The 13910-nt window shown below is 38.3% G+C and overlaps 1 protein-coding gene across 1 annotated transcript in view; it reads left to right on the forward strand.

The window, feature by feature from the left end:
• Positions 1-13910, forward strand: part of ABCA4 (ATP binding cassette subfamily A member 4) — a 72082-nt gene that overhangs the window by 43641 nt on the left and 14531 nt on the right. Inside the window, exons 20-34 of the mRNA XM_075038962.1 lie at positions 530-669; positions 1473-1610; positions 1872-2059; positions 2858-2948; positions 3555-3760; positions 4192-4240; positions 4767-5008; positions 5462-5586; positions 6861-6959; positions 7972-8161; positions 10315-10409; positions 11320-11352; positions 12510-12615; positions 12739-12813; positions 13274-13443. Coding sequence (XP_074895063.1) covers positions 530-669; positions 1473-1610; positions 1872-2059; positions 2858-2948; positions 3555-3760; positions 4192-4240; positions 4767-5008; positions 5462-5586; positions 6861-6959; positions 7972-8161; positions 10315-10409; positions 11320-11352; positions 12510-12615; positions 12739-12813; positions 13274-13443 — 1947 coding nt within the window. The remainder of the gene's footprint in view (positions 1-529; positions 670-1472; positions 1611-1871; positions 2060-2857; positions 2949-3554; positions 3761-4191; positions 4241-4766; positions 5009-5461; positions 5587-6860; positions 6960-7971; positions 8162-10314; positions 10410-11319; positions 11353-12509; positions 12616-12738; positions 12814-13273; positions 13444-13910) is intronic.

The raw sequence follows: 13910 nt of genomic DNA on the forward strand, positions 1-13910 counted from the left end.
AATGACAGTACTCTTGGTGTTGGTGTTTTCTGTTGCAGTGTGGGTTTGCAGGAGTTCAGCCTGGGGATTCATGCACTATAATTTAGGCCTCCTAAAGCAAAAAAATCTGAGCAGACAGTGCAGTAGCAGGGTATTTCTGCACCCATTTTGCACTACCACCTGACCATTTACTACCTTTGCAAGTGATTTCCAGCTTCACTGCCAGCAGCCTGTGTTCATCTCAACAGCAGACTGTCTTCCATAATGCAGCTACTTACATTAGCTCCCATTTTATTCCCTTAAGTGGATAGTTTGATGCCTGCTACACCTGTTCCTTTAGTAGCAGGTTCTGCTTTGAAAAGGCAGAGAAAGAGTGTATGACATCTGAGTGAAGTGTGTCGATCCCAAAGAAGATCTGTGATCCAGACTTAGGGTAAACCAGCCTCTCTTCCTTTAGCAAGATAAAGCTAGAGTGAATTTATTGCTGCTTGGGAAAAAAATCTGCTTATTCATTTAAATTGCCTTGGTGTCTTTCTGTCTGATTTCATAGCCTTACTGTAGCAGAGCACATCTTGTTTTACTCTCAACTGAAAGGGAGATCCAGGGATGAAGCTGAGCAAGAGCTGGAAACAATGCTAGAAGACATGGGCCTCACCCATAAAAGGAATGAAGAGGCTCAGAATTTGTCAGGTGCCCACAGTATTGTTCTAAGACGCTTTTTCTGCTGCCTTTTCTTTGTCTTCAGGCAATTATTGTTTGAATTACATGTTTGAGGCCATATCCTGACACATCACTGTGCACTGGGGAGGTCTTTACTCTCCAAAGAGTAAATGGGACTGTACAAATAGTAAAGCTGGCATAACCTGTCCCTAAAGCTTCTGTTTCTTATAAATATACAACAAATTCAAATATACTTAAAGCTGTTATTTTTAAATGAGCATATAAAAAAAATAAATCAATGTAAGAAAAAAAATGTTCTATTATTTCAAATATTATACTATCATGCTGCTCTGCTGTTTGGATCAGTACTCTATAATACTGTATTATTTGGTAGGAGTAATTTCTTTCATTCTAAAGGTACAAATCCACATGGTGCATTTGAACACATTTCACTTTCAGATTCAACAGCTCATTTGAATAAACAGTCAGGTGTTCTTATATTAGTTTGTCCTGATTGCAACTATAAAAGTTGGCTAGTTTCACCTGAGAACATAAAAATCTCCTATCTTCCTGCTTTTGCTTCTGGCAAGAAGCAGAAAATGCAATGCATAGATGAAAAAATATATTTTAAAAAATAACAAAGGTTTGAAAAAGCTGTTCTGAACTTCAGAAGAAAAATGTGACTATTGATTTAACTTTGCAGATATATTTGTGTGAGGATGGGTTTTGTTTCACATGTATCAGTTTGACCTCACACTGAAAAGCAGTGTTAATTACATCGCTGCACTTATGTAACTTATCTCAGATTCCTGGATGTGTCTGTCCTCTGGTAGGTGGAATGCAAAGGAAACTGTCTGTTGCCATTGCTTTTGTGGGTGAAGCAAAAGTGGTAGTCTTGGATGAGCCCACTTCTGGAGTTGATCCATATTCGAGGCGGTCTATCTGGGATCTTCTGCTGAAGTATCGCTCAGGTAACAGGTTTGAGAGTAGAAATTGTTTTGTTTTGTTTTAAAACCTGTTATAGATGCAGCATGTGCCTGCTGTGTAAACTGTCATGAGTAGTGGGATATGAATACAAGCAAACAAGATTCTTTGAACAGACAAAGAATCTTGGGAACCTGGGACCTGGCTCTGGTGCAGAGAAAACCCTGCATTAATTGCCAAAAAACTAACCACAGTTTTGAGTTTCAGAGAGACTCCATGCCTTGAACTTTCCTCCTTGTTCTTTCTAGGCAGAACCATCATCCTCTCAACCCATCACATGGATGAGGCAGACATCCTTGGAGACAGAGTAGCCATCATATCGCAAGGGAAACTCTTCTGCTCAGGCTCTCCTGTATTCCTAAAGAACTGTTTTGGGTCTGGTTTTTATCTCACTCTTGTTCGCAAGATGAAAAACACCAGAATTGGAAGGGCTACAGTAAGTATGTAGTTCTCTCCCTGCACATGTGATCTGAAAAATACTTACATGTATTCATGCACTGCACCAAGGTAGAAAGCAGTTAAGTGCTGCTTGAGGCTGTGTACAAAACTGATTTCAAAATGAAGAAAGTAATGAGAAAATTTGATGACACTTCATGAAATTATATGGATACATGAGTCTCTGAAAAATCTTCTCTGGATGTGTGTGTATATATATATATATATAGTCAGCCAGACAGGTGAAAATAATAGGTGAATATGAAGCCCTCAGTGGTCTGTAGTTCATTCTCATCAGTTAAGTATGTCTAAACTTTTACCAATCAAGTTACCTTTGTCCATATACAGGTCTTTCTGATGCTTGCTTTTGCAGTACACTAGTTGTAAACATGGTGTAGTCTAGTAACTAGCACAGACACCAGAAGAGTCTACATTTACCCATAGCTAAACCAGCATCGCACAGCTTGAAAAGTAAGGATCTGGATTCTTTCTGCTGTTAGTAGTGCTTCCAGTCTTAGTAGCAACATGATCTGTATAGTCATGGCAACTGCTGATCTCATTTCCCAGGTATTTTGCATGCAATGTAGAACTGATAGATATGCTTTGTGCAGGTGGATTTATGGTTTTTGCATTGCTTAATCCAGTCCTCAGCTGACTTTCAGTATAATATGTTCAAGATGCTCCAGTTATGACATATTTTTCACTGACTCAAGCTGTTCAAAGGCTGACAACTCTTACATCCTGTTTTGCGTGCAACTGAAGCACTTTCATCTTTGTATCTGTTGCTTGTCCATGCTAGTCGCTTTGTAGCTGTGGATCTCAGTGCTCCTGCTCCTGCTCCAGCTGTGCACGCGGTGACAAAGAAGGAGCTCCAGAGCAGGAATTGGATGGTAAGAAGTGGGGTGATTCAGCATTCCCGCACATAGCTATGTCCCCTGTTATGCTGTAATCTCATTTTACAGATCAATGCTGCTGAGGCCCACTTCTTCAGTACTTGTGTCTAACATGTATATTGTAACATGAATTTGATAAGGTTTCTTTGTGGTTTGGCTTACCATTGCTCCTTTTTTATGTATATGTGGTCTCAGGTACAGATGATGAACTGGAAGTTTGTGTGCTTTAGAAGTATAGACTGAGTTTTGAACTGCTCTGCACCAAAGTGTGTAATTTTTTAATGAAAACTAAAGCATATTTAGAGCAAAGGAAACTGGCTTTCTCAGAAAAAGTCATTTTGGCTTTTCTACATTAAGAAAAGAAATTAAGTAGATATTCCTGAAGATTTTCTTGTGCTTTATTAACAGACCTGAAATAGTTTCCTGCTACATAGTTCCAGAGTATAATTAACAACATAGCCCAGTCTATTATAGAATTAACTGAGATATTTGTGAGTTATGTAATAGAGCAGTCCCCTTTTGTATAGTGCAAACAACAGCTTTTGAATCATGCTTAGCATGGTTAAATATTCATTCTTTGAACACTGTTTTGACTTTTCACAGGAGATCTGAATGAGCTAGCAGAAGTAATTCATCATCATATCCCAGAAGCAAAATTAATTGAAAGCATTGGTCAGGAACTCATTTACCTTTTGCCCAATAAACACTTTAAACAGCGATCTTATGCCAGTCTCTTCAGAGAACTGGAGGAAACATTGGATGACCTGGGACTCAGCAGTTTTGGAGTTTCAGACACACCACTTGAAGAGGTAACAGACAGATTAAAATACCTGCTGATCTTATCATCAGTCCCCAAAATGTTTTCTGAGACAGTTCCTGTTCTTAAACATATAATCTTACTAATTCCTAATATCCCCTTCAAAACCTAGTCACATATGCTGTGGCATACTCAGAAAGTCTTTGGGATGGGTGTAGAGAAAGGATCCAAGCCTTACTTCATGTTAGCCTTGTGGAACATGACTCATTAGCCTGAAATCTGTCTTTCTTTGTATCTTAGTTTATTCGTTTCTTTATTTTTTTAGGTACTTCATAAGAGACCTCTGATTGTGTAATAAGCAGGAGTACTGAAAATATATCTAAATTTTTTTCTGTTACGTTAATGGATAGTGTATAGTGTTCCAGAGGTCAGGTTATTGTACCTGTTCTATTCCTAACCAGGAGATGTATTTGTCTATGGCAGGTTTTCTTAAAGGTCACAGCAGAAGCTGACCCTGGAATGCAAAAAGCAGGTATGGATCCATGAATCAGTATCTGATAAACTTTTCTTGGGACTGTTCTGTATTCTGAACGCCAAGTAAAGAGGAGCCTCAGAACTTTCAGTCTTTGTATGGTGTTCTTGCCAAAATAAATTTGGTCAGCAAATACCTGCTTTGGGGGCCTGACATGATATCTGAGAAACAAGAAGTCGTCAGCAGAAAGACTTTTATTTAGATTGGATGAGATTCTTAACTATGTAGATAAAAGTAGAGTGTCAGGCCTCCAGATGTCAATGGTTTTAGTAGTTTTATAAAAAGTACTTTGCTGACCATTAGTTCATAAACTACATACATAATTAACTTGTTCATCCTGCTGAGTAAGAGGAGTGTTAACCTATATGATGCTACTAGATATAGCCACAGTGCAATAGTTGTAATTAAAGCAATCCAGTGATATGATGTATACAGTTGGTAAAATCCGGAGCTCATTAAAATGTTTATGCTACCTTCATATATGGAGGATAAGGTGTCTTCTCTGCCCCTTTTCATCTTAACCTAGGAGACACTCAAGAAAATGGTTCTACTCTTGGCAAAACTTCTACTGAGAACAAACCAGCTGAACAAACTGCACTGAAAACTAATGACGCTTCTCGAATGCCAGTAGGCATAGCAGGAGATCAAAATGAAGGCAAAGGGTCCCGACAGTATAAAGGTTTTCAGCTTGTATGTCAGCAGATCAAAGCACTGCTCATCAAACGGTTCCACCACGCCTCCCGCAGCCACAAGGACTTCCTAGCCCAGGTATTGCCTGACTTTTGCTGTTCTTGACTCTTTCCCGCAACATTCTCAACGCTGTCTTTCCCAGCAATGTCTCTATACAAAGCAACAGCGGTGTTGCAAATGGGTAACAATGTAATGTAATGTAATGGTCCCTAACTGTTCTAATTATGATTCCAACTCTTCTGCCTCGTATTCTATTTCTTTCTGCCTAGAGTCCAAGTTCATGATTCAATCACTACTAGCACAGCATTTTATTTTTAACCTAATACATTTCTGTGACAACCAGAATCTTAACTGAAAGCAATTGAAATTAAATTGTTGGTGTTCAGGAGCTAAACTAGATGTGATCTGTGTGCTCCTGCCTGTGTGCTCCTGCTGTCCCTCCTTTGTTTATATATATTATGAGGTGTGTACAGTGTCACTCTAATATATTACGTCTAATAACCTAGTGTGATGTTTTCATGTTCCCTGCAGATTGTTCTCCCTGCTAGTTTTGTGTTGCTGTCTTTAATACTTTCAGTCATTATTCCTCCGTTTGGAGAATATCCTGCCTTAACCTTACACCCTTGGATCTATGGACAACAGTTTACTTTCTTCAGGTAAGAGGAATCACTGAGTAAAAGTACATCTGTCATATATACAACCTTTCCTTCCTAGCATTTAGGATCATGGGGCCCTGTCTTACTGGGTGTTTCTCACTCTGTGGTATAAAAAAGGATTCACTCCACTGGAATTGGCAGATTTAAAATAGCATGAAACTGATGCAAGTGGAAAATACAGCAAGTGGAAAATAACCAATAGTCCTTCAAGTATCTTGCTATCTTTGGTACTTTCCTCTTCCTACCTGAATTCATGGGCTTAACACTTACAAAGTTATGTCCTGCCTAACAGGCGATCCAGGACAGTAAGAAATTTGACCGTTTCTGATATGCCATTGAACTACTCCTGTATTCATAATCTTAGAGAACAATGAGATTCAAGCCTACCTGCTGACCTGTGGTAGATTTATTTATAGTTAGTACAGTATTTGGGCAAAGTTATGGAAACAAGATAAAAGCAGAGACTCTTGGGTTTTATTAATGCTGCTGCTTAGCAGTTTCTCCCCACATAGTATCCTTTGGCTGGGTCTGAATTTTTTTTGTCCACTAGCACTTTGTCTCCTTTCATTGTTTATAGAAGCTTCAGTTCTGTTCTTTCCAGATCACTGCACAATTCCTCTCTGCTCTCCTGAATACTTGCTTTGCCTTCACTTCCACGTATTCCAAAGCTGAACTTGCACCCGTTAAAAACATATGCAATGCAGAGGAAATTTATAAACAGCATTTAAGTCCTAGACTAGATCACAACTAGCAGAAAACAACAAAACTGAAGGCAATAATTCTGAAGCATTTTACTTGCGTTTCATACTGAAAATTCACATGAATCTTTAATTTAATTTACATATGGTAGTGTGTTGGAGCAGTTTGATACTCATACTTGTATAACACTTAACACTAGCAATATTCTGTAGTCTAATGTTATTAGGTTTTTAGTTGCAGATGCTTCACTATTAGCAGCATTGTCTCTTTGGCCTCAGCAAATGAAAATGCGGAATATGTTTTTCATCTTATTACTGAGTGTGACAGGGCGGAGAGGGTAGAAATGTGCATTCAAGCTTTTTTGGAGAATATTGCTATAGGACTATGTCGGAAGTCATCCTTTAATATTAGGAGAAAAGGACCATTGCTTTAGCCTGTTAACTATCTTGGAAGATTCTGGGGTTTTGCATAAATAAATTGGTTCTACCATCTGGCTGTCCTTCACCAGTTGCCATGTGTATTCCAGTACAATAGTTTGAAAAAAAAATTTATGAAGTCCTTTCTTATTCCCTTAGCAATGAGCGTCCTGGCAGTGAGCAAATGATCTCCCTCACTGATGCTTTCTTGAATAAACCAGGATTTGGAAATCGCTGCATGAAGAATCAGCTTCTTCCGTAAGTAGCTAGCTAATCTCTCTTGAATGAGATTCTAGCAGGGAATTACTAGTGGAACTTGTAGTGAAACAAGAATGAATTGGCTTGGCTTTTCATTAGAGCCAATGCTTCAGATATATTGTTGGCAATAATTCAGGTCAAAAGTAACAAACAAACAGCAAGATAACCAATGCTACTGGATTAAGAATGATTCACAGGGCTCAATGTGACTAGCTGGAAACCAGCTCATGTAGCCTTGTATTGAGAATTAAGCAACCTTGAAATTTATGTCAGTAGGCCAGTGGGCTCAGACCCAAATCTTCACAACTTCCCTGACATTTTCCACGTGTGAGTCCCCTCAGGTTCCTCCTGTTGCCTCTAGTGTGTTTGGAAGCAATAGCTTCAGCAGTTGCTTAGATTGTGAAGTAGCAATAGGACAGTCTCTATGATTTGAAGCTATTCTCACTCTGAAGTGAGGACAATGTTAGTAGAGCTCTTACTTTAACATTTGTTGTCCTACCCACTTACCCTGCCTGTGAGTCCTGCTTTGGGGGCGTTTGTCACTGGCATGCTATGCGTTGCCATTTGTTCCTTTTCTCCTGCCTCTCTCCCAGTCATGATATCCAGCAGCTTGATTTTTCTGGCTGACCTTTCCTCTTTATTCCCCTTCTTCTCCTCTGCCTGGTACAGCAGTGATAAAGAGGAAACATAAAAAAAATAGATAAAAGATTCTGCATGAGCAAGGAAAGGGATAGTTTCTTCACAAAGATATGTCTACTACTGAGTCAAACACAGTCCTCTTGTTCCTTCAGTGTCCTATCTGCAAACTGAAGACAGTAAACTTGGCAGAGATGTGGGGAGAGATTATATTTATTCATGTTTACTGAGTACGCTAAAACGTTGTTCTTATTTGCAACTCACGCCACAGGGGCTGAGAGGAGAACATCTGCTGAGAGTGTTGTGATTTTGTGGATTTGTAAGCTCTCATGAACTGTATCTCTTCACAGCTTAAAGAGTCTCTTCCTCTACACAGGAATTACCCATGCAATAATATGCCAACTGCCTGGAACACACCTGCTGTTCATCCCAACCTAAGCAGCCTCCTGCTGAAACAAAAGTGGAGCTCTGAGAATCCTTCACCTTCCTGCAAGTGCAGCACTCACAAGAAACTCACTATGCTGCCAGAATGCCCTGCAGGTGCAGGAGGCCTCCCACCACCACAGGTTGTGTCCTTGTGCCATAAATCTTTGTAGTGCAGTGCTGGAAAGGGGATTAGTGTGTAAGTACCTTGCCATGGCAACATACGTGGAAGGAATTGAGTACATTTTTAAGGGAGCAAGAATTGCTGGAATTTGGAATTCAGTTTCATAAGTATTGGGAAATCTTGCACATTTAAATGAAATTTCATTACTATTTTCATCCAAATTGCAAACTTTTCATATTAAAAAAATTGCAAAAAATTTAACAATTTATCAAATAATTTTTTTAAAAAGTTTTAATTTTTTTTTTTGCCTCAGAGAACAATTCTATTTAGAAGATTGCCTTTCCTTAAAGAAGGGAAGGGAAAGAGGGAGGAAGAAGAAAGGAAGGAACAAAAAAGTAACAATTTTGAAAAACATGGGGTGGGGTCATCTCATTAAAAATGGAAAAATTAATATTGAGTCAACCCCAAATAGTTATTTTTTTACCTATCTTTTGGTTCCATTTCTAGAAAGAAAGTTCTAAGCTAGCAAAACAAATGTTTGTATGCATGTGCATGAAGATGAATAATTTAATAACCATTGATGCTGTATGGAGAAGAGATGAGCTACATTCCCACCTGTTCCTATCAATGAATAATCTTAGTAGTGCCCTTTATAAAATGTGCTTGCTCTTTTGAAGAGCAAAGGAAAATTATAGCCTGTTAGTGTTTACATTTACTAAATGTTTTTCTAACAAGTTAAAGAAAACAGAACTGCAGCCACTCTTAGAGTAATAGCTCACTATTTAATGTCTCACCATGCACACCATTCAACTCTAATATTCTTGTTTGCCAGGCTGCACACATTAGCCAAATGACTAAAATAATTCTAGTTTTAACAGTAATGTCACAAGCTTAATAAATTTCTGAATCCAAATCCATGACACAATCTCTCAAAAATACTGATTCAGCTTGCTTTGGTTTCTCTATCACTATTCACAAAACAACAAAACAAAGTTGTTTTAAATATCTGTAGAATTCCTGTTTATGAAGGAAAAAAAAAGAAATTAATAAAGAGGTTATATTCTGACCTTGTTCACAGCATCCCAAGTTATTTCTGATTTCCGGGTAATCCTTGTCCAATGGATAGCCAAAGTTGAATTTTGCTAATTGCATGCTACTGTATTTGAGAGGGAAATTTAGTCTAAAACTTCAAATCCAAGTAGGATGCAAAATTAATTTTTTTGTTTGTTTGTGGGGATTCTAGTCCTCTAAGGAAAATGTGTTTATTATAATATTATCCTGATAATTTTGCAGGATATGATAATGTTATATAACTTGTCAGGAAGAAAGTCTCCAGGGAAGCAACAGTATGTAAATAATTGTGAAGTATGTCTGAGCATAGACAGCTCATTTAATGAAGGGACTATGAGGATGCTACTAGTCTTCCTCTGTATTGTCTAGAATCAGCTAGACATCTGTCATATATCTTCTGTGTCATCCAGTACTGCCTCTCTGTGGACAAATGTAGGAACTTCTGGAAAGTTCATTAGACTTTCTAGGTCATTACTAGGTCGTTTCAGGTTGCAAGCTTTGCCCTCTGAAACTGCCCAGGAACCTTTTAAAGTATATTCTACCTTGGGATAAACTCAGCAAGTTTGAAGTCTTGCATTTCACAGCGACCCTATATTTGCAAAAGACTCACAAAGGCGTCATGTGGCATCATTTTCATTATAAAAAAGAGAGTAATTTTCATTCAAAGTATCTAACGTGCTAGTGAAGGTGAAGTTTTCATATTAATTTTTATTTCAACTTGCTAAATCACAGAAAACTACCTGATCTTCATTGGGACCTCAATTTATTTGAAAAGCTTCTTTCTTTCACAGTGAAGAAAAGGTCTTGAGCAACCCTGGCCTTTGTGGCAAATAACTCGGGCCAAGTTTCAAAGTGAAGTGCAACTGTTTCGTGTCAGGCATTGCAAACTTCTGTGATTTCATCATTTCTTCTGAAATCTTAGTGAAGTAAGGATATTTGGGCTAGAAAGTGAATGACCCACTCTCATTTCAGTGATAATATGAACCTGAGCAATTCTTCTGAACCAAAGCTACTTTTGCCATTTTCCTGACAAACACTTACTTAATAGCTTTAGAGACTGTAAAGTTTACTGTGATTGATTAGGTTTTCTTTTCTTTCTAGAGAGTGCAGCACAGCACGGAAATTCTTCAAGATCTGACCCACAGAAATATTTCAGATTTTCTGGTGAAAACGTATCCCACTTTGATAAAAGGGAGGTAGGTTTGAATCTCTCTTTTGTTTTTTCACATGCGGTATTTTGTACCTGGCCATGAAATTCTCATTTAATAATAACATAGCACCTGATTTGCCACAGTATTGTGCAGACTGGAGCATCATGTCCATATTCCTGATGTAAAAATTAGGAGATGCTCATTTCAGGGGAGTTAAATTGTTTTAATTATACCTATTTTTATAATCGGGTACTCCTTTATAGGCAGAGCTAAGTTTCAATGTTGATGGAATACCATGTTAATGGTAACTGTGTCAATAGTGAGAAAACTGGTGTGGCACAGCATGATGAACTGCCTTACAGAGATACTAGTTTGTGTTCCTGAAGAACTGTAGCCACACCAGCATGACCACCTGCCTGACTTAATTATCACTTGTTTCCCAGAAGTGCTAAAGAGCCAGAGGACTATGTTACATGTATACACCTATCCTACTGATAGCTCCTCAGCTTGCCTGAGCGTTGTGCATGGTAATTAGCTGTGCAGTGTCCGTGACCTATTATTTTTGATTCAGGCCTTGCTACCTTTTCAATTCCCAGCAGAGTTCTTTGAATTCCCATTATATTAACTATGTGCTGGCTGCCTTTGACTAATTCCTCTTAGCACGTCATAATTGCTTTAGATACATCTTTTAAAATCAATTCATTATGGATTTAGGATAGAGCCAGTATGCATCACTTTAGAAATCTTGCTTATCTCTGTATGAGCTGGAGATGAATCATGTCAGAAAACAAAACAAAACAAAAAACCAAAAACCCACTGCAGGGAATACCAAATGTCCTGACAACCCCACAACTCAAAGTAATAGGAATTCACCTTTCATTTCCATTAAAGCCTGACAATACCATCAACTTTGATTCAGTGCATTAAGAGACAGGATTCTTTTTGTCTGTTTCAGCTTGAAGAGCAAATACTGGGTCAATGAACAAAGGTAAGAAACCAGTTCACAGATTATGGTGGTAAATAAAGGAACAATGAATTTCTGTTTATCCACGGAGTCTCGCAATGTTTCTCTGAATGGGCAAGGGGAATTGTGGCAGATAGTATAGAACAAAGAGATGGCTTCAGTGGGAAACAAGTTGGGGGTCAGCAAGGTTTTTATAAAGACAGGGGGTTATATTTGTTTGGACTACCCCCACAAGGATGAAGACCAGAGCCACACAATGGAACTATCACAGTTTTATTATCTACAAGAGTCAGACTAATGGGATCTGGGTGATGGAAAGTTACAATACAAGACTGTACTACATTGCAATAGTGCTCTGATGCCACTCTTTCAAAGTGCAGCAGAAAAATATAAACCCTCCAAAAAAAAGACCTGGGTAAGATGAAACTAGATGCCAGCCTATCAAATACAGAAGTAACAACCATGACACCTCATCCCTGTTCTGAATATGCGTAGTAGTTATAAAACAGATTCCACTCGTGCTCCATGCTTATGTAGAGGCATCAGCTAACCCCAGTATGATGTCTACACTGCAGATACTAAGCTTAAAAAGATGACTGATTAGCCTGAAGAACATACATACTTAGTTTTTCAGCAGCAGTAGGAATTCACTTCAAAGGTGGCAGCCAGATGACTGGCTTCCTTCATGGAATATCTGCTTGTTCATGTGCAAACATTACTTTCTATAGGATTTGACTTTTGTTCATCTCATGCAATAGTATTTACCATTATGGAGTATTGGCTGGCACCAGCATTGCTGAATACCTGCTTCTCTCAGGGCAACTGAAATTTTAACTGAGGTCCATGCTGTCCTCAGTCCTCCATGCTGTTCAAACAGTTATATCTCAATTATCTTGATTTAAAGATTTTGCACTGTAGAAAGAACTGTTTTCTCCAAGCCTTGTATCTAAATAATAATTTTCTTGGGATCCTGGCATGAACCCCTCAGAAACTGTTAGAACTTCTATTATTTGTAAGCCCTATAAAGACCTAATACAACCTGTTAGAAAGAGATTGTTATACATTAATTAAGTGATGTATAGAAATCAAACTTATATTAAGTGGATTTTTAGTATTTCCATCAATGTATAGAGTTTTGGGTTTGTGGTACAAGTGACTAATTATTCTGTTCTCTTTGTTAGATATGGAGGAATTTCTATAGGAGGAAGGCTCCCAGTCCTTCATGTTTCTGGAGATCAAGTTGTCAATTTTTTAAGTGATCTTGGCCGAATGATGAATGTGACAGGAGTAAGCAAGATTTTTTTTTTTTTTTTTTTTTTTGTCCCCTTAAGAATTGTTACAAAGCTGAAAACCTGCAGCACTGGATTTCACCCAGACAACTGATCTTTAGCCTTCACTTTTTTATTTTAGGGAAAAACTTCACTGGCTGCTGCTAAAGAAATTTCTACTTTCCTTAAATACATGGAAACTGAAGATAATATTAAGGTATTTGATGGAAGTAGTCTGCTAACTCACAGTCTTTCTTGACATAGGCTTCAGATTTTGAGAATATTGCTAGTGGCATTTTTAGATGCAAGAAGAACTGAAATATTATACTTATTATAAGTAACATGGGATACAGGGTTAATGCAAAGTTATTTCTAATGTGAGATTTTTTTAACCATGTTCTTGCTGTCCTAAATACTTCTGAGTAGGACACATTCTGCTAAATTTTAAAATGTGCTTCTATATAATCCCTTGACAGTGGTTGTCCAACCCTTTTAAAAGCATAGTATGTGAGCTCCTCCTGCTGGACTGTGCCTAGGAGCTATGAATTCCTGGTGCTGGATTCTTCCCTGCTGACAATGTCCACCAAAGTAGATCAAAGGCAGCGAAGTTTTCTCCTGTAGCTCAGGGTTATTAATGAAGGCTTCTTAAATGAATCTGTGCTTTCTGACTCTTTTAGGTGTGGTTTAACAATAAAGGCTGGCATGCTATGGTTAGTTTCCTTAATGTAGCCAATAATGCAATCCTTAGAGCTAACCTGCGGACTGGCCAAGACCCTGAAGAATATGGGATCACTGCTGTAAACCATCCTCTGAACCTCACTAAGGAGCAACTCTCTGAAGTCACTGTGTAAGTCTGCCTGTGCTCTGCTGCTGGCTTTTATCCTTCCTTCTCCTGGCAGCTTTATCACCTCCAGTGTACTCGCACTCTGAGGCGAAATAGTTCAACTGGCAGAATGCAGAGGGCTTTCCCTGACGTTTTATTCTAATCAAGAATTAGATATACAATCTGTTCTTTTCTGTCTCATTATATTCCTATAAGAGTTCATTCCCATCCCGTGTAGGAGCTATGACTATTGGTTATACATGATTACATGTTTTTGTTGATTCCCAAGCACAAAGATTCTGAAGTCTTTGTTCATGCTCCAAAGCCAATAGATCTACTTGTAAAATAACACAGAGATCATAACCAAAAAAAGAATCAGAAATTATCCTTAAGTGACTACAGGTAGGCAGTAGTTGTCAACCTCCATCTTAGTGCCAAGGACAGCACACAGGTAGATTTTCAATAGCATGTTGTAGGGTTGGTGTATTCCA

This window comes from Buteo buteo, chromosome 10 (assembly GCF_964188355.1).
Source record: "Buteo buteo chromosome 10, bButBut1.hap1.1, whole genome shotgun sequence".
Classification (NCBI taxonomy): Eukaryota; Metazoa; Chordata; class Aves; order Accipitriformes; family Accipitridae; genus Buteo; species Buteo buteo.